The sequence below is a fragment of the Lepidochelys kempii genome, chromosome 23 (genome assembly GCF_965140265.1).
Source record: "Lepidochelys kempii isolate rLepKem1 chromosome 23, rLepKem1.hap2, whole genome shotgun sequence".
NCBI lineage: Eukaryota > Metazoa > Chordata > Testudines > Cheloniidae > Lepidochelys > Lepidochelys kempii.
This window is the reverse complement of record NC_133278.1, coordinates 11,515,825-11,535,711: the sequence shown is the minus strand read 5'-3', so window position 1 is coordinate 11,535,711 and position 19,887 is coordinate 11,515,825. Positions and strand designations below refer to the sequence as shown.

General features: G+C 49.0%; 1 protein-coding gene across 1 annotated transcript in view; it reads right to left on the bottom strand.

Annotated features, from left to right (window-relative positions):
* Positions 1-19,887, bottom strand: part of LOC140901855 (uncharacterized) — a 355,192-nt gene that overhangs the window by 19,649 nt on the left and 315,656 nt on the right. The window contains exon 7 of the mRNA XM_073321279.1: positions 5,981-6,497. Within this exon, the coding sequence (XP_073177380.1) occupies positions 5,981-6,497 (517 nt within the window). The remainder of the gene's footprint in view (positions 1-5,980; positions 6,498-19,887) is intronic.

Genomic DNA, 19,887 nt, shown 5'->3' with positions numbered 1-19,887 from the left:
AGCACTTTGCAATATATTGTGGTGCAGCTGCCATATATTGTGTGCCTGGAACACCGGCACTCATCACAGGGAATTGTGGATTTGGGGTCAAATTTCCACCAATCCCTCTGTTCCAGCTCATGATCTCCTCTTTTTCATGCCATTTTTCCATCTCACTGCCAGAAATGTGGCTGCCTGACAGACCAACCTTGTCCATTTTAAGAATGGGTCATTTGGTATTTGCAGAACCACAGCCCCTGCACACATAGCAGGGATATGGGTGTTTACGCAGGGATAAAAGGCCCATAGCACGGCTGGGCTTGGCCTGGGTCAGCTGACCTGGGCTCACAGGACTCAGGCTATGGGGCTAAAAATTGCCATAAAGATAGGGTGACCAGATGTCCCGATTTTATAGAGACAGTCCAGATTTTTGAGTCTTTTTCTTATATAGGCTCCTTTTACCCCCCACCCCCGTCCCGATTTTTCACACTTGCTGTCTGGTCACCCTGTGTATAGACAATCCAGCTGGAGCCCGAGCCTGAATGTCTACACAGCAATTTTTCAGCTGCCCTGGTCCAGCAGCAGGTTTTTTATCCCTGTGTAGACGTACCCAGAGGATGAGCAGGTGATAGAGAGGGTGTATGAATCTGGCCAACTGCTGCAAGAAATCACAGACCAAACAACGGGCGGGGGTTCTGTGCCTTAACACAGAGAGGTGGGATTGGGTCGCAATGCACACTGGGAATAACCAGCAGCAGATCCAGCCCTTTCAGATGCTCTCTCCCCAACCCTGCAGAGCACAGACACAGAGGGTGCGTCCACACTGGGGGTACGGTTGTAACAGATGTAGACACACCTGAGCTAGCTTTGATCTAGCTAGCTGTGGCAGCACCGCTTGACCTACCTAGAACCCCAGGTAATTACTTAGATGGCTAGCCCTCGCAGCCGTCTGCTGCCACAGCATTGCTAGTCCTGGTACCCGAGTCAGCAAGACCAAAGCCCGCTTGGGTATACCTACACCAGCTGCAATTGCACACCCTAGTTGCAACATAGACACATACCCTAGGATAAGGGCTGCCATAACAGCAGAGAAATGGGTGGCAATCTCTGCACTAGAAAGGATTTGCCAGCATAGCTATATATCAGCTAGTGGAGATGCAGCATATACCAGCTAAAGAGCGCTTTTGCCGTCTTACTTTATATTTAAACTCGGAAGGATTCAATTCTTTTCAGTGAATGTCGATTTCACCTTGCACACAACAAAATATTTCCATCCACAACAATCAAAATTTACAGCTAGGCCAAGTAAGAAGAATGTTGCTGAAAAACTTCGTAGGTTTTGGTTTAAGGTTATTTGCTTTGGACATTTTGACTGGTAGTGTTGACAGTTTGCCTTTTGACAGTTCTAAAGCTGCAATTTTTTGAAATCAACATCTACGGTCATTAAATCATTATTGCTGGACTCCCTCCTCCTATAATTTCCTGCAGCTGTAAGCAATGAAAATCGATACAACAACAAAACCTTAAAACCCATCATTTTGCACAACTGTGAGAATTTAAATTGATACAAAATAAAAAAAATGCTTAAAAATAAGCATTGATATTATCTGTTGAAATGATAGATAGAAAGACAGATAAAAGATTTCTGATTAGATAACAGAATTCTGCCAAGTCAATTTACACTGGTTCCCTGAATGAAATAAGCGAAATAACTTGCTTGCCAGTATTACTGCGTCTATACTCAAAAAGAAAAGGAGTACTTGTGGCACCTTAGAGACTAACCAATTTATTTGAGCATGAGCTTTCGTGAGCTACAGCTCACTTCATCGGATGCATGCCGTGGAAACTGTAGCAGACTTTATATATACACAGAGAATATGAAACAATACCTCCTCCCACCCCACTGTCCTGCTGGTAATAGCTTATCTAAAGTGATCATCAGGTTGGGCCATTTCCAGCACAAATCCAGGTTTTCTCACCCTCCACCCCCCCACACAAATTCACTCTCCTGCTGGTGATAGCCCATCCAATAGCTGGAAATGGCCCAACCTGATGATCACTTTAGATAAGCTATTACCAGCAGGACAGTGGGGTGGGAGGAGGTATTGTTTCATATTCTCTGTGTGTATATAAAGTCTGCTGCAGTTTCCACAGTATGCATCCGATGAAGTGAGCTGTAGCTCACAAAAGCTCATGCTCAAATAAATTGGTTAGTCTCTAAGGTGCCAAAAGTACTCCTTTTCTTTTTGCGAATACAGACTAACACGGCTGTTACTCTGAAACCTGCGTCTATACTAGGGCTTTTCCTAGCATGGCAATGTCACGGGCGTGATTTTTTCACACTCTGAACCGACACAGATATGCTGGTAAAACTTTGAAGTGCAGACCAAGCCTGAGTGACTTCGGACCCTAAGTCTGAGGCTCCTAAATCACCTAGGCACTTGTGAAAAACGTAACATTTATGCATGTGCTTTTTCCTTATTCCTTGAAGCCAGTGTGACAGATTGATAAAAGACCTGGGAAAACTCGTATGCTGAGAGATTGAAAGGATCACGATTGTTTCCCTTGGGGAACCCTCTGCTTAAAGCTCTGCTTTGCTGTGCTACCCACAGAAAACTTGGCAACGGTTGGGTGGCTGGTGTGTTATGACCACTACCTGTCATGCTACCCAATCTGGTCTCCTTGTTCTCCCACATCTGTCTGTCTCCATGGGGTGTCTCTTGTCTAATCCTCCCAAGTGTCACTTTTTTCCTGTGGTTGTACCAGCCATAGCCCAGGACCCCATTACGCTAGGGGCTGTACATTATTTATTAGGTGTCATACAATAGCACTAGGAGACATGAACTCCACTGCACTAGGCGCTGTGCAAACACAGACCCAAAAGCCAACTCCAACAAGCTTACAGGAATAGAAATAATGGCAAAGAGCTGTTTTGCTTTTGAATGTAAAGTGTTTTAATGTTTCTGCAGTTATTTCTTCTGTGCATAATAATGGTTTGAAAGCATCTTTATCATAGGGTCCCTATGGCACAAGCAGGCCAGAGGCACTCAACACAGCCTCTGGAATATGATAAAAGGACTTAATGTTGCAAAACCAAGGTTCTTAAAAACATCTGAATTAGAATTGGGCGCAGAATGGATTTTTTTCGATTCGCTGACAGTTCTGAAAAACATAAAATAAAATAAACATAATGAATTGCAGGGTGACCCTAAAAGGAAATGTTTTGAAATGTGGATTGCAAAGTCAAAGCAAAAGTCATTTCGGATCAACATTTCATTTGACCCAAAATTAAACATTTCATTTCAATTCTAAGCAATTTATAAAACAAAAACAGAAGGAACTTATGAGACAAAAAGTCACTTTGAATTAAAAAAAAAACATGTATCAAAATGTTTCAAAACAAAATCTATATTTTTTTGGACATTTTTGGAAACGAGCACAAAGTCACCAAATGTTTTGGTGCCAGCGAATGTATATTTGTCACCAATAATCCAGCAGAATAATTTTGCCCAGCTCCAGTCTTAATACCTTCAAGCCTCTCCAACACAAAACTTTTCCCTCTGTTGTTCCATCTGCCAAACTGTACGAAAAGAAGTGAAAAAAGATGCAATCAAATCCCGGCCTAATGACCCTTTGTCAAACAGGGAGCCACTTTCACTGTTGCAGGGCTATGACATGATTGTTGATGGGAGGAAATCATCCACAAGGCAGACTGTCCATTAAAATATGGTTATGAAAATAGTTCCACATGAAAGGCTATATTTGTCTATTGTTTTTCTTTTTGTGTTTTGTTTTGTAAGAAAAGAACTAGAAAATACCATACAAAGACACTAGGCTGAAAGAGCACAGAGGAACGTGGTGTGGTTCACAGATAATAGTGGCAGTGTAGTTAGAGACTCTTGTGATTCTTACACACAAAGGGGCAGAGTTAAGGTTATCCAGAAAGCCATAACTAGCATTTCCTGCTTCAACAGGCCATTGATCTGGTCTGAAATTGGCAAAATACAACCCTAAATTGTAATTTTAGCATTTCACGACTTGAAAGAACACTGGTAGAAAGAAGAGGTGATGTTTCTGCTCAGCCTCAGGCAGGACATCTATATGCAGAGCTGGTGAGGAAAATGAGGTTTTTTTGCCACAGAAAATTGAGAGAAAAATGGGAAGGGAGTGGGGAGTTTTTGCTGAAATTTTCCACAGGAAATTTCAAGCTTTTGGCAAAATAAAAAACAAAAAACCCCTCTCTTGCCTGAAAACTGACACGTTTTCCCCAAAACCTGGCATATTTTTGGCCAAATCACAAAATATTTCAATTCTGAAATGCCATGATGGTGCCTCATAGCAGTTGTAGTTCAGGGACCACATGCGCCTATTCTCCGCCATTAGACTACATCTCCCATGATGCATAACAGTCTCCCCTCTTTCTAAACGACTGCAGTGCCTCATGGGAATTGCAGTTCAGGAGCCTCATGCTCCCATTCTTCTCTATACACCAGCCTCCTTCGTTCGATTACATCTCCCATGATGCATTCGGGTCACCCTGTAGATGACCTATCATGATGCCTCATGGCATTCACATGCCCATATTGCATCGTGGGAGATGTAGTCTTGATGGTTAGCCTGGCCTATAGTATGAGGCAACCTAAGTGCAATTCCTATGATTCACTGAAGTGGCTCAGGAACAGGGGAGATCTGGGAGAAGTGGATTTTTTACCCACAAAAGCTTATACTGGATAAATTGGAGAGAGTCCAGCGAAGGGCAACAAAAATGATTAGGGGTCTGGAACACATGACTTATGAGGAGAGGCTGAGGGAACTGGGATTGTTTAGTCTGCAGAAGAGAAGAATGAGGGGGGATTTGATAGCTGCTTTCAACTACCTGAGAGATGGTTCCAGAGAGGATGGTTCTAGACTATTCTCAGTGGTAGAAGAGGACAGGACAAGGAGTAATGGTCTCAAGTTGCAGTGGGGAAGGTTTAGGTTGGATATTAGGAAGAACTTTTTCACTAGGAGGATGGTGAAACACTGGAATGCGTTACCTAGGGAGGTGGTAGAATCTCCTTCCTTAGAAGTTTTTAAGGTCAGGCTTGACAAAGCCCTGGCTGGGATGATTGAATTGGGGATTGGTCCTGCTTTGAGCAGGGGGTTGGACTAGATGACCTCCTGAGGTCCCTTCCAACCCTGATATTCTATGATTCTATGCCCAAATAAATCTGTTAGTCTTTAAGCTGCCACTGAACTCCTCGTTGTTTTTTTAGGTGAGATCACGGTGCATCATGGGAGATGCAGTCCAACCAAGCTCAGCCTAGAGTGGGGAATGAGGGCACGAAGCAATTGCACTACAACTCCCATGAGGCAGTACGGCAGCATTTCAAAATAAAAAAATGTCGGTTTTTAGCTGATGTTTTTCTGACAAAAAAATTGAAATTTTCTGGAGGAACCAGACACATTTTATTGGATCAAAACCCCAATTTTCCAGCGGAAAATCAATTCATTAAGAATTGTACCCAGCACCTTTCATCAGCAGATCTCAAAGCACTTTAGTAGCATTACCTCCACTTTGCAGATGGGGAAAAAGAGGCACAGAAAGGGGAAGTGACTTGCAGCAGGGCAGCGCTAGGAATAGAACCCAGGTCTCCTCAGTGCCAGTCCAGTCCAGTGCCCTCCCCTCAAGGCCAGACTGCTCTAAAGAGAGCCCACCGTGTGATATTTGGCAACACTGGGTCTGTGACACAGTGGGCATGGCTTCACTGGAGCCCCAGAGCATGTGACGGACAAGCAGACCAGCGCAGCTGAGACTGGCCCTGCCTCCTCTTAAAAGGGCCAGCACGCCCTTTATTTGTAGGGTCTCTACGCCGCATGCAGTTGGGTCTGTCACTGGATGAGTGGCCCCTTTAAAAGGCAGTGGGCGTGGCCTCACCAGAGCACCCAGAGAATGTGACGACGAGGCTGGCATAGCTGATACTGGCCCCGCCTCCTCTTAAAGGGGCCTGCACCCCCCTTTATTTGTAGGGTCTTTGTGCTGCATGGCTTCTCTGGTGGGTGATGAGCCCTGATCGCTGCCGGAAGCTCTTGCCGCACTCGCCGCACCGGTAAGGCTTTTCCCCTGTGTGGATCCGCCGGTGAATGGTCAGGTGGGAGCTGACCGAGAAGCCCCGGCCACACTCGGTGCAGCGGTACGGCCGCTCCCCTGTGTGGGTCCGCTGGTGGAGGTTGAGGGTGGAGCTCTGGCTGAACCGCTTCCCGCAGTGGTGGCACTGGTAAGGCTTCTCCCCCGTGTGGATGCGCTGGTGCTTGGCCAGGTGGGAGCTGACGGCGAAGCTCCGCCCACACTCGGTGCACTTGTAGGGCTTCTCCCCAGTGTGGGTGCGCCGGTGCAGCACCAGGGTGGAGCTTTGGCTGAAGCTCTTCCCGCACTCGCCGCACTGATAGGGCTTCTCCCCCGTGTGGATCCGCCGGTGGATGGTCAGGTGCGAGCTGACCGAGAAGCTCTTCCCGCAGTCAGGGCACTGGTAGAATCTCTCTGCTGCCGGGACCCGCGACTGGGGCGGCTGGGGCAGCAGCTGGGCAGGGCGCACACTTTGGCCGAAACTGCCCCCACACTGGGTGCACACAGTCTGGCTCCCCCCGGGCTGGGGGAAATGCAGACCCTGGACCCGCTGCACGGCAGCACTGCCCTCTTTGAGTTTCTTCAGGCCCTCACTGTCGGCAGCTGTTTTGCTCCATGGCTTTCCTGCTGGCCTGGCCTGGCTCTGGCAGGTGGCTGCGTGGCCTGGGGCCTGGTAAACGTTCCCTTCGGATCTCATCCCTGGTAACGTCCCGTGGGGCTGTGCTGTCTCGGGGCCTCCCTGCTGCAGGGCTGGGTTAATCATGCCGCTATCTGCGAGGATAAAGAGAGAATCCGAACATGATTTTCCAGGCTGTTATCTCATCAGCACCTCTCCCTTCTGCTTCCTTGTTTCCAGAATCTTAACTTTCATTAAAAAAAAAAAATCTAGCTGCTATGGTTGTGAAGAAAACCAGGAAAATGCAAATTGAGGGCATAACCGATGCTGCCTGAGTCTGCCGAGAGCCTGAGCCTGTTGCTCTCTGAGGTGTTTTGAGAAGTGTTGGCAGAGTTCATTTTACACGTGGAGCTTGGAAGGATAACACTAGCTTCCCCCCGTCCCACCCAATTTGCTGCCAGAGCTGGGGAGGAAAGGAGAACGACTGAGGGGCGTGGAAATGAACTCATTAGAATGCCGAAAAATAAAACCAGCTGCCTTAATGACCCTTCCTCAGTTGTTCTTCCATCTCACTCACGGACAGGCAGTGATGAAGGAGAGGGAGCTACCGCCAAATGTGGGGTGGGATGGGTGGAAAGCCACACGTGATGCATCTGCCACTCCTGATTGTAGGCCCCTTTGGGCAGGGACCGTCTTTCTGTTCTGGGTTTGTACAGCACCTAGCACAACGGGGTCCTGGGCCATGACCGGAGCTCCTAGGCACTACCGTAATACATAATTTATGGCACCTAGCACAATGGGGTCCTGAGACATGACCGGGGCTCCCAGTGTTACCGTAATACACCCAGTAAATAACAATGATAATAATAGTTGTAATCCTCTTCTGTATGAGGTACAATTGGGAGAGCTCATGAGTAGAGCTAGGCAAATAATGGCTTTTTCGATTCACTGGCAAGTCAGAAAAATTTTTTAAAAAATCAATTTCAGGTCCAACCGAAAATAAAATTTTTCAACGTTTTCAGGGATTGAAAAAGTCAGATACATACACATCTGTGTATTGATTTGGGTGGAAAGGAACGCTTCATTTTGAGAAAATCAGAATGTGTTGTTTTTATTTTGACCCTTTTTAACCATTTTCTCGGGGGGAGTAGATTATTGTACATAAAAATAAAGGAAATTTTGAAACCAATAGTCATTTCACATTGAAAAACTGGAAACATTTCAGCAAATACTCTGACTTTGGGGGGAATTTAATTTAATTTAATTTTTCAGGGAAGCTGAAAGACTGTGGCAGAAGTCACCCAGCCGGAGAGATGAGTCTTGGCTATGTAGGCTGTGAGCTCTTGGAGGCAGAGAGCGTCTCTCAATATGCATACGTACAGGGCCTGGCACCACGGGGTGCTGCAAAGTCTCTGAGTGCAAGGGTACCAATGCTGTAATTTAGTTCTCGCAAAGCTGAAGAGACTGGATAAGCGGACAAGTGTGTAGGGCTGGGTGGGGGAGAAGAGACGGGGTGGGAAGCAGTATGGGCTAGTGGCTAAAGCATTGGACTGGGGTTCAGGAGACTTGGATTTTAGTCCCAGCTCTGCCACCGGCCTGAGGGGTGACCTTGGTAAATCACCTCATCTCTCCGTACCGCAGTGTCCCCATCTATAGCATGGGGATAAGGATACAGCTTTCCTGAGGGAAAGCGCAATACAATAGACAGATATTGTGAGCAATACCAGAGCAAAATTCTTTGGGCAAACCCTTTTTCCAGAGAAAAACACAGGCCTGGGTTGCCTGAATGCCATGTGAATTGGAGTCGAGTTTGGCAAATTGTTTCAATCGCTCAAAAAAAGAAAGGGGGGGGGAACAAATCCAAACGTTTGGATCAAAATGACTTTTCATTTCCAAATTTCCTTTGCTTTTATTAAAGAGTAATTTTTAAAACAGTTTAAAAAATGCCTGAAATCAAAAGGAAACATTTTGGTTTGCATCAAACACAACGTTATGTAATGTTTTGACCCAAAATTTTTGTTGCAGGATCCCATAAGGGTTCTCCCCCACCCACCCTGGTTTTCCAGATCTGCCCCGTAACCAAAAACACCAGTTATTAGCTCAGCTCTAGCCGCGGCATTTCTGACCCCTCTTTCTCATCGCAGATGTGGAGGCGATTGTCTCCTTCCCTCTCACTTGCTTTCAGGGGATGGGGGAACTGACACCCCAAATCTAAGGGGGGAACCCAGAGTTAGAGCCAATCCGGGCACATCAAAGCCTACCCAGCCCCAACTGTCAAGGGGGATCCTTACCCCAAGAGAGGAGCGTCCCGTAGTTCTCTGGAACCATGTCCCTGTAGACGGACCTCGGAGCAGGGTCCAGCAGAGCCCACTGGATCTCAGCAAAATACATTGGACCCGCCTCTAATGTCCCAGCGCCCTGGAATGAGAAGGGTCTGAGCTTGGGGCAACCCAGCTGCCAGCCCTATGCCTCCCAGCTGAACCCTACACCCCTCAGTCCAGCCCCACATCCTCCAGCTCAGCCCTGCCCCTAACTCCAGCCCCACATCCCTGCAGCTCAGCCCCGCCCCCTAACCCCAGCCCCACATCCCTGCAGCTCTGCCCCACTCACCCCAACCCCAAATCCTCCCCAGCTCAACCCTGCCCCCTCACTTTCTGTTGTGTCTCTACAGCGCCTAGCACACTGGGGTCCTGAGCCATGACTGGGGTGCCTAGTGCTACCCTAATAAACAATGTACAGCGCCCAGCACAGTGGGGGGTCTTGGACTGTGCCGGGATCTCCGAGCCAGGACTGCGATCGCAAACAAGAAGGCGGAGTTCTCATCTTACCTAGCGCTTTGCTTTACAAAGGGCGGCGGGGCTCCTTAGCCCGCTTGCGCAGAGGGGGAAACTGAGGCACGGAGCGGGGAAAGGACCCACGAGCCGCCCCGCGGGCCAGGGGCCGAGCTGGGGAGCAGAACCCGGGCGTCCTGCGCTAGCCGCGCCCCCCTGGTGAGCCTCCAGCCCGGCTGCCTTGGGGGACCGGCCCCCCTGCCCCGCCCAGCCGCCGCCTACCTGGGCCGGGTCAGGCAGCCCCAGCCGGCGCGGCGGAGGCCCGGGACCGGAGCGGGAGGCGGCGCTGCGCACGCCGCTGACCCGGGAAGTTCAGCCCCCGCCGGGGTGAGCGGGGAGGATCGAGCCGCGGGGCGGGCGCCGGGGGCCAGAGCAGAGCCGAGCGGCTCTGAGAGCCCCGGAGCTCCCGGCACAGCGCCCCCGCCCCATCGGTACCCAGCCCCACACACAGAGCCTCCTGCCCCACAGCCGGACCCCACAGGGAGCCGGACCCCACAGGGACCCGAACCCCCCCTCCTGCCCCACAGCCGGACCCCCAACTGCCCTCCCGCCCCACAGAGACCCCGAAGCTCCTTCCTGCCCCCCACCCGGACCCCCAACCCCCCTCCCGCCCCACAGCCGGACCCCACAGAGACCCCGAATCCCCCTCCTGCCCCCCACAGCCGGACCCCCAACCCCTCTACCGCCCCACAGCTGGACCCCACAGAGACCCCGAATCCCCCTCCTGCCCCCCCACCCGGACCCCCAACCCCCCTCCCGCCCCACAGCCGGACCCCACAGAGACCCCGAATCCCCCTCCTGCCCCCCACAGCCGGACCCCCAACCCCCATCCCTCTCCACAGCTGGGTCCCACAGAGACCCCGAAGCCCCTTCCTGCCCCCCACAGCCGGACCCCCAACCCCTCTACCGCCCCACAGCTGGACCCCACAGAGACCCCGAATCCCCCTCCTGACCCCCACAGCCGGACCCCCAATCCCCTCCTGCCCCACAGCCAGACCCCACAGAGACCCTGAACCCCCCGTTCCTGCCCCGCAGCCCAACCCCTGTCCTGCCCCACAGCTGGACCCCACAGAGACCCTGAAGCCCCCTCCCGCCCCACAGCCAGTTCCCCAACCTCCCTCCTGCCCCACACCCCGTCCCCCAACACCCCTCCCATCCCTTTCCCCACACCCCGTCCCCCAACACCCCTCCCATCCCTGAACCCCCACAGAGACCCCAACCCTCCTCCTGCTCCATACCTGGACCCCCAATGCCCCTCCTGCCCTACACCCGAACCCCACAGAGACCCCTAACCCTCCTCCTGCCCCACAGCTGGCACCCACAGAGACCCCAGACCCCACTCCTGCCCCACACCTGAACCTCCAATGCCCCTCCTGCCCCACACCTGGACCCCCACAGAGACCCCAGATCCCCCTCCCGCCCCACACACAGACCCCCACACACAGACCCCCAACGCCCCTGCGCCCAACACCCAGACCCCAACACCCCTCCCGCCCCACATACAGACCCCCAACAGCCCTCCCATCCCGACCCCCATAGAGACCCCAACCCCCCTCCTGTCCCACACCTGGACCCCCAACGCTCCTCCTGCCCCAACCCCCACAGAGACCCCAACGCCCCTTCCGCCCCATACCTGGACCCCCAACTCCCCTCCTGCCCCACTCCCAGACCACATCACCCCTCCTGCCCCCAACCCCAAACAAACCCCCAACGCCCCTCCTGCCCCACACCCAGACCCCAACACCCCACCCACCCCACACACACAGACCCCCAACACCCCTCCTGCGCCACACCTGGATCCCATCACCTCTCCTGCTCAACCCCCCCATAGACCCCTCAACGCTTCTCCTGCCCCCCGACCCCCCTACGCCTCCCCTGCCCCACACCCAGAGTGCATCGTCTCTCCTGCCCCGACTCCCACACACAGACCCTGAACACCCCTCCCGCCCCAACTGACACGCACAGATCCTCAAAGCCCTTCCAGTCCCACACCGCACACAGACCCCCAACACCCCTCCTATCCCACACATGGACCCCGAACGTCCCTCCAGCCCCACACGGATCCCAAACACCCTTCCAGTCCCGCCCCACACACAGACCCCTGCACGCCCCTCAAACCCCAACCTACACATACCCCATCCACAGTTATACCAATGGCCACGTCTACACTACGAGGCCTTGACTGGTATAGGAAGGCTGGCGCAGCTACAGGCGGCATGGACCAATGGGGAGAGCACTGGTTTGGGATGCAGAACACCTGGTTTCTCTTCCCATCTCTGGGTGACCTTAAGCAAATCGCCAGGGGGGATGTAACTCTGTGCCTCAGTTTCTCCATCTATGACATGATAAAGATACTGCCCTCCTTGGTCAATTGTTCGGAGATCTACCCATGAAGGGGATTGTACCGGTGTTAGTAAAACCACCACCATGAGTGAAATGGGCTATATTAGTAAGGCACAGGTTTGCTGGTGTCGCTGCGTCTGCAAGAGCCTTTTCTGGTACAGGTCTCTAGGTCAGCGATTGTACCCCTCCTGACAGCTGTGCTGGCAGAAATCTGTAGTGTAACCATTGCCTGTGGCTACATCAGGGATTTTGTCAGTGTAGCCATGTCAGCAGAAAACAGCCCCCTAACGGCTACAGCCGTCGGTAAAATGTTGACGTGTAATAATACTCGGCTCTTCTCTAGCACTTACCCTCACAGTCTTTAACACATTTCACCTCACAACAGCCCTGGGAGGTGGGGAAGTGCCATTCGCCCCATTGTACAGATGGGAAACTGAGGCACGGCGGGTATGACACAGCAAAAATAACCCAGCAGCAGCTCAGAGCCCAGGTCAACTGACTTTGGCACATAGGGCTACAGTTAGCAGTGAGAACTCAGGCTGGAGCCCAGGGTCTGAAACCCAGCAAGGGGGATGGCCCTCAGAGCTTGGGTGAGAAAGTCAACGCTGCTAGATTTAGCCCTGTCGCATGAGCCCGAGTTAGTCGACCCAGGCTCTGAGACTTGCTGCCATGGGTTTTCTGGGTTTTTTTGCAGTGTAGATGCACCCAGAGAGGCTAAGAGTTCATCTGTGCCACAATAAAACACCTGCAGCTGGGCCGGGACAGCTGGCTGAGGCTCGCAGGACTGTTAAATTGCAGTATAGACATTCAGGCTTGGGCCCAGACTCTGGGACCCACGTCACCTCTCGGGGGTCTCAGAGCCTGCATGGCTACATTGCAATTTCCCAGCCCCAAGAGCCCGAGTCAGCTGACCCCTACATTTGATTGCAGTGTAGATGTATCACAGACCTGCTGGAAGTTTGCGGCATAGCAAGAAATTGAACTCTCGGTTCTCTAACCACTAACCTCTGCTTCCTCTCTTCTTCTACCTTTAGGCTTGGTGTGCGCTAGAAGGGGTTTGCCAGTATAGCGATTCCAGCAGAGCTAACCTGGCAAATGCTCCTAGATGAGATGCACATTTTGCAGAAATAGCTTTGTTCCCTGAACCAAATAAGCTCTGCCAGCAAAAGGACTTTTTTGCTAATACAACTGCATCTCCAGGGGGGTTTTCGCTGGCAGAGCTCTTTGGGCAGGGCTAGAGCTGGGAGAATAACTGATTTTTTTGGTTTGAAAAGGGGGAAAAAAGCATTTTGGGTCAGACCAAAAGTGAACATTTTTGAGATTTTGGGCAAATTAATTAAAAAAATATTCATGTCTGATTGAATTATCATTTTGCTCAACCCGAATCCTTTTGGGTTCCACCATTTTTCAATGTTTTGGATTTTTTGAAAGATGAAAGTAAAGGACATTTCAAAGCAAAAAGTTGTTTTGAACTGAAATGTCAGCATGTTTTGGTTAGAAAATGTCGAAACAAAAGGTTTTGATTTTTTAAATTTTTGTTCTATTTGTTTTTTATTTCTTATTATTTTATTATTATTCCTTAACAATTATGTATTTTATCTGAGGTATTTGTTTTAGGTATAATTAATTAGGTATTTATTTGTATTTCTTATTATTTTATTAATATTATTTTATAATTATTTATTATTATTAACACCAATTATTTATTTTAGGTGAGATATTTGTTTTAGGAATTATTTTATGTTTTAAAAATTGTTTTTAGGTTTTTTTCTTTCTGATCATTTTATTATTATTACTTCTTATTACCTTATTAACATGAAGGGGAAAGGAGTCCAGGAGAGCTGGCTGTATTTCAAGGAATCCCTGTTGAGGTTACAGGGACAAACCATCCCAATGAGTCGAAAGAATAGTAAATATGGCAGGCGACCAGCTTGGCTTAATGGTGAAATCCTAGCGGATCTTAAACATAAAAAAGAAGCTTACAAGAAGTGGAAGGTTGGACATATGACCAGGGAAGAGTATGAAAATATTGCTCGGGCATGTAGGAATGAAATCAGGAGGGCCAAATCGCACCTGGAGCTGCAGCTAGCAAGAGATGTCAAGAGTAACAAGAAAGGTTTCTTCAGGTATGTTGGCAACAAGAAGAAAGCCAAGGAAAGTGTGGGCCCCTTACTGAATGAGGGAGGCAACCTAGTGACAGAGGATGTGGAAAAAGCTAATATGCTCAATGCTATTTTTGCCTCTGTCTTCACTAACAAGGACAGGTCCCAGACTGCTGCGCTGGGCATCACAACATGGGGAGTAGCTGGCCAGCCCTCTGTGGAGAAAGAGGTGGTTAGGGACTATTTAGAAAAGCTGGACGTGCACAAATCCATGGGGCCGGACGAGTTGCATCCGAGAGTGCTGAAGGAATTGGCGGCTCTGATTGCAGAGCCATTGGCCATTATCTTTGAAAACTCGTGGCGAACGGGGGAAGTCCCGGATGACTGGAAAAAGGCTAATGTAGTGCCAATCTTTAAAAAAGGGAAGAAGGAGGATCCTGGGAACTACAGGCCAGTCAGCCTCACCTCAGTCCCTGGAAAAATCATGGAGCAGGTCCTCAAGGAATCAATCCTGAAGCACTTACATGAGAGGAAAGTGATCAGGAACAGTCAGCATGGATTCACCAAGGGAAGGTCATGCCTGACTAATCTAATCGCCTTCTATGATGAGATTACTGGTTCTGTGGATGAAGGGAAAGCAGTGGATGTATTGTTACTTGACTTTAGCAAAGTTTTTGACACGGTCTCCCACAGTATTCTTGTCAGCAAGTTAAAGAAGCATGGGCTGGATGAATGCACTATAAGGGGGGTAGAAAGTTGGCTAGATTGTCTGGCTCAACGGGTAGTGATCAATGGCTCCATGTCTAGTTGGCAGCCGGTGTCAAGTGGAGTGCCCCAGGGGTCGGTCCTGGGGCCGGTTTTGTTCAATATCTTCATAAATGATCTGGAGGATGGTGTGGATTGCACTCTCAGCAAATTTGCGGATGATACTAAACTGGGAGGAGTGGTAGATACGCTGGAGGGGAGGGATAGGATACAGAAGGACCTAGACAAATTGGAGGATTGGGCCAAAAGAAATCTGATGAGGTTCAATAAGGATAAGTGCAGGGTCCTGCACTTAGGACGGAAGAACCTAATGCACAGCTACAGACTAAGGACCGAATGGCTAGGCAGCAGTTCTGCGGAAAAGGACCTAGGGGTGACAGTGGACGAGAAGCTGGATATGAGTCAGCAGTGTGCCCTTGTTGCCAAGAAGGCCAACAGCATTTTGGGATGTATAAGTAGGGGCATAGCGAGCAGATCGAGGGACGTGATCGTCCCCCTCTATTCGACATTGGTGTGGCCTCATCTGGAGTACTGTGTCCAGTTTTGGGCCCCACACTACAAGAAGGATGTGGATAAATTGGAGAGAGTCCAGCGAAGGGCAACAAAAATGATTAGGGGTCTGGAACACATGAGTTATGAGGAGAGGCTGAGGGAGCTGGGATTGTTTAGCCTGCAGAAGAGAAGAATGAGGGGGGATTTGATAGCTGTTTTCAACTACCTGAGAGGTGGTTCCAGAGAGGATGGTTCTAGACTATTCTCAGTGGTAGAAGAGGACAGGACAAGGAGGAATGGTCTCAAGTTGCAGTGGGGGAGGTTTAGGCTGGATATTAGGAAAAACTTCTTCACTAGGAGGGTGGTGAAACACTGGAATGCATTACCTAGGGAGGTGGTAGAATCTCCTTCCTTAGAAGTTTTTAAGGTCAGGCTTGACAAAGCCCTGGCTGGGATGATTGAATTGGGGATTGGTCCTGCTTTGAGCAGGGGGTTGGACTAGATGACCTCCTGAGGTCCCTTCCAACCCTAATATTCTATGCTTCTATGATTTATTTTATTGCAAGTATTTGTTTTAGATACTTCTTGATATTTTTTAAGAAATATTTTAAGGTATTTATTTTTTATTTCTTATTACCATTTTATTGTTATTACTTTATTATTTATTGTAATGCTTAACTATCATTTATTATAATTGTGTTTAGGTATTTGTTTTAGATATTTGGGGGAATTCCTTTTATTTTTGTAGGTATTTATTTTGTATTTCTTACCATTTTATTATTATTATTCCTTTATTGTTTTTTTAGTTATGTTATTTTAGGTATGTGTTTTAGGGTGGGTTATTTTTAATTTTTTTCTTTTTAGGAATTTCTTTTTTAAACGAGCAATTTGGCAACTTGGATACGAATTAGCGAAATGTTTCGGCGTTGCTAAATTTACCTTTCTCTCTGGCAAAAGAATGTCAGTCAAAAAGTTTCGACCAGCTTTATCTGATTCGTTTCATACTCCTAGCCAATATAGCTCTGCTGGCAGAATGCCTAAGGGCAGGCCAGGCCAACAGCATTGGGCATATGCTGGTTCACTGAATGAATAGATTACAGCCCAATTTACATGTCAGCCATGGGAGAAGAAGGGAGATCTTGAGGACACAGGCCAGAACAACTGTGTTTTGTTCCCCATCTCTACTACAATCTTCTGGAGAGAGGTTAGGCAACTGGTTGTTCTCCTCGTACCCAATATGTGAATTATTATTATTTGTTATCTGTACTAATGTAGCTCTGTACATTATTTATTACGTGTATTACGGTCGCACCCAGAAGCCCTAGTCATGGCCCAGGGCCTCATTGTGCTAGGTGCTGTACAAAGACAACTCCTGCCCCCAAAGAGTTTATAATCCACGTGTAAGACAAGAGCTGACTGGAAAAATTTTGTCTAAACAGTTTTCCATTGGAAAATGCTGTTTTGACAAAACCCATTTGTATTTATTTATATATTTATTTGGAGAAATGGTGACAAGATTTTATTTCAAAAAATGTTTGGGGGGGGGGAACGTTTCGACAACGTGGAACCATTCTGTGTCGACATTTTGCAGGACCAAAAGATTTGATTTTTCTTGCCTCAAAAGCTACTTTTTTGTTCTGAAATTCGCTTTATTTTACGTAAGAGCCTTTAAAAAAATTAAAAAGGGTCAAAATGCAAAAGAAACATTTTGACAGACCTGATTTTTTTTTTTTTTTTTTTTGATTTGGGGGAAATTTAGTTGTGCGCAAACATTGAAAAATGTGGCTAGTTGTTCCAATCAGAATGATCTTTCTTTCTTTCTTTCTTTCTTTCGGAAAAATTGGAATTTTTTTATGGGATGGCATATCCATTTCTCAAGCAGCTGGAGACAAGAGATGGAGAGAGACAGACAGATGGGAGAGTTCAAGGGAACAACAAGATAATACAGGTTTCAGAGTAACAGCCGTGTTAGTCTGTATTCGCAAAAAGAAAAGGAGTACTTGTGGCACCTTAGAGACTAACCAATTTATTTGATTGAGCATGAGCTCAAAAGCTCATGCTCAAATAAATTGGTTAGTCTCTAAGGTGCCACAAGTACTCCTTTTCTTTTTAAGATAATACTGGTCAGTGTGACAGACAGGATCTCAACACATCAGCAGCCAAACTCTCGTCAAGTTTTTTAGAGGCACCATGGCAAAGGAGAGTTTTCAGGAGGGATTTGAAAGTAGCTAATGAGGCAGCTTTGTGGCCTCCTCCCAAGGGGCAGGAGCCATGGATTCCTCCTAAAAATGGGAGTGGGGGTCCATGAGGCATCCCTGTGGCCCTACCCCTTCCCCTCCAAGGCCCCGCCCCCGAGCCATGCCAGAAGCTGGAGGCGGGGGAACAGGGAGCCTGGGTCCCTCCACCTGCTCCCCGACCCCACCCCAAACTTCCCACCCAGGGCAGGTGGAGGGTCCATGGCTCCCCATACCCGACCCAGCTCTGGCGTTTGGCCTGGCTCTGGGGCGGGGCCTCAGGGGCCGAAGAGCCAGAGCCAGGCCATGGTAAGAGCCACCTGGGCAGCTGTGGGGAACTAATGACCCACTATCTGCCCTGGGCAGGGACTCAGGCTGGGGGCTGCTCTCAGGCCCCCCTACCCAGGTAGGTGGAGGTTCTGCAATTCCCCACAGCTTCCTAGGCTCCCCAGGCTGCTCTTATCCGGGCCAAGCTCCAACTTCCAGCCTGGTGTGGGGGCAGAGCCTCCGGGGGAAGAGGTGAGGCAGGAGGCTGGGCATGTGGCAAAAAGTGGGAGGGCCACAGCCCGTTTGGCCCCCCCCCCATTCCAGCACCCCTGCCAAGGGGCAAGATGTGAGAAAGCAGGAGGGTACTTGTTCTAAAGTCTGACACTATAAAGTGTCTATCACTGTGTTTTCCAAACCTTTCATCATTCTCCTGGCTCCTTGCTGACGCCTCTCCAGTTTATCCACACCCTTTCTGAATGGTGGGCCCCAGAACTGGACACAGGATTCCAGCAGTAGTCACCCCGGTGCCAAATCCAGAGGGAAAAGACCTCCTGACTCCTCAAATTTCCCCTGTTTGTGCATCCCAGGATTGCATTAGCCCTTTTGGCCACAGCGTCGCACTGGGAGCTCGTGTTCAGCCGATCATCCACCCCCACATCTTTCTCAGAGTCACTGCTTCCCAGAATAGAGTCCCCCATCCTGTAGGTATGGCCTGCGTTCTTTGTTCCAAGCTGTATGACTTTATTTTGGCATATTGCTGGCTTGTGTCCACCTCCCCAAGCAATCCACATTGCTGGGGATCAGTGACCTGTCCTCTCTGTTGACCTGAAATACTGCATGCAGTACTGGTCGCCCCATCGGAGAAAAGCTCTCTTAGAGTTGGAAGAGGTGCAAAGAAGAGTAATGAAACAATTTAGAGGGATGGAACAGCTACCACACGAGGAGAGATTAAAAAGATGGAGGCTGATCAGCTTGGAAAAGAGACGACTAAGGGGGGATATGATGGAGGTCTATAAAATCATGACTGGTGTGGAGAAAGGGGATAGGGAAGTGTTATTTACCCCTTCACGTGACACAAGAACTAGGGGGTCACCTGATTAAATTAATAGCAGGTTTTAAACAAACATAAGGAAATATTTCTTCACACAACACACACTCAACCTGTGGAACTCATTGCCACATGATGTTGTGAAGGCCAAAAGTTGGGTTCAAAAAAGAATGAGATAAGTTCATGGAGGATAGGTCCATCACTGGCTAGTAGCCAGGATAGACTCCAGGTGTCCCTAAACCTCCAACTGCTGAAAGCTGGGACTAGATGACAGGGCATGGATCATTTGCATTTGCCCTGGTCTGTTCATTCCCTCTGAAGCATCTGGCACTGGCCACTGTCAAAGACAAGATATGGGGCTAAGTGGGCCATTGGTCTGACCCAATATGGCCATTCCTATGTTCTTATCTTGAAACCCTACAAGTGTGCCAATCGTGTAGAGGCATGACAGATTCCACTTCTCACGACCCCCACCACAACCCCCAAATCTTTTTTCCCAGTCACTGCTTCCCAGGAGGGAGCATCTCATTCTCTATATGGCCGACAGTCTTTGTTCCTAGATGGATACATTTACATTTAGCTGCATTAAAGTGTGTCTTGTTTGCTTGCGCTCAGTTTATCCAATTGCTCTGAGTCAGTGACCTGTCCTCTGCATTATTTACCACTTCCCCAATTTTTGTGTCATCTGCAGACGTTATCCATGATGATTTTATGTTTTCACCCAGGTCACTGACAAAAATGTTTCACAGCAGAGGGCCGAGAACCGATACCTGCAGGACCCCACTCAATAGAAATGCAGCCTCTTGATTCCCTGTTTACAGTTACATTTTGAGACCTATCCACCGTTTTTTAATTCATTCGACGTGGGTCCTGTTCATTTTATAGCGTTCTAGATTGTTTAGGCAGAGTGCCAGGCGGGACGAAGCCAAACGCCTTGCAGAAGTCTACGTCTATTACGTCACGGTTATCCCCCAAACCTGTAATCTCATCGGACAAAGAGATCAAGTTCGTCTCCCGCAGAGGCAGATTGTGTCTAGTTTTTGGTTCCAAAGGGCGTTTTGTTTCTAAACGTCCCCTGGTTTTATTTTTAAATGTTTGAAACTG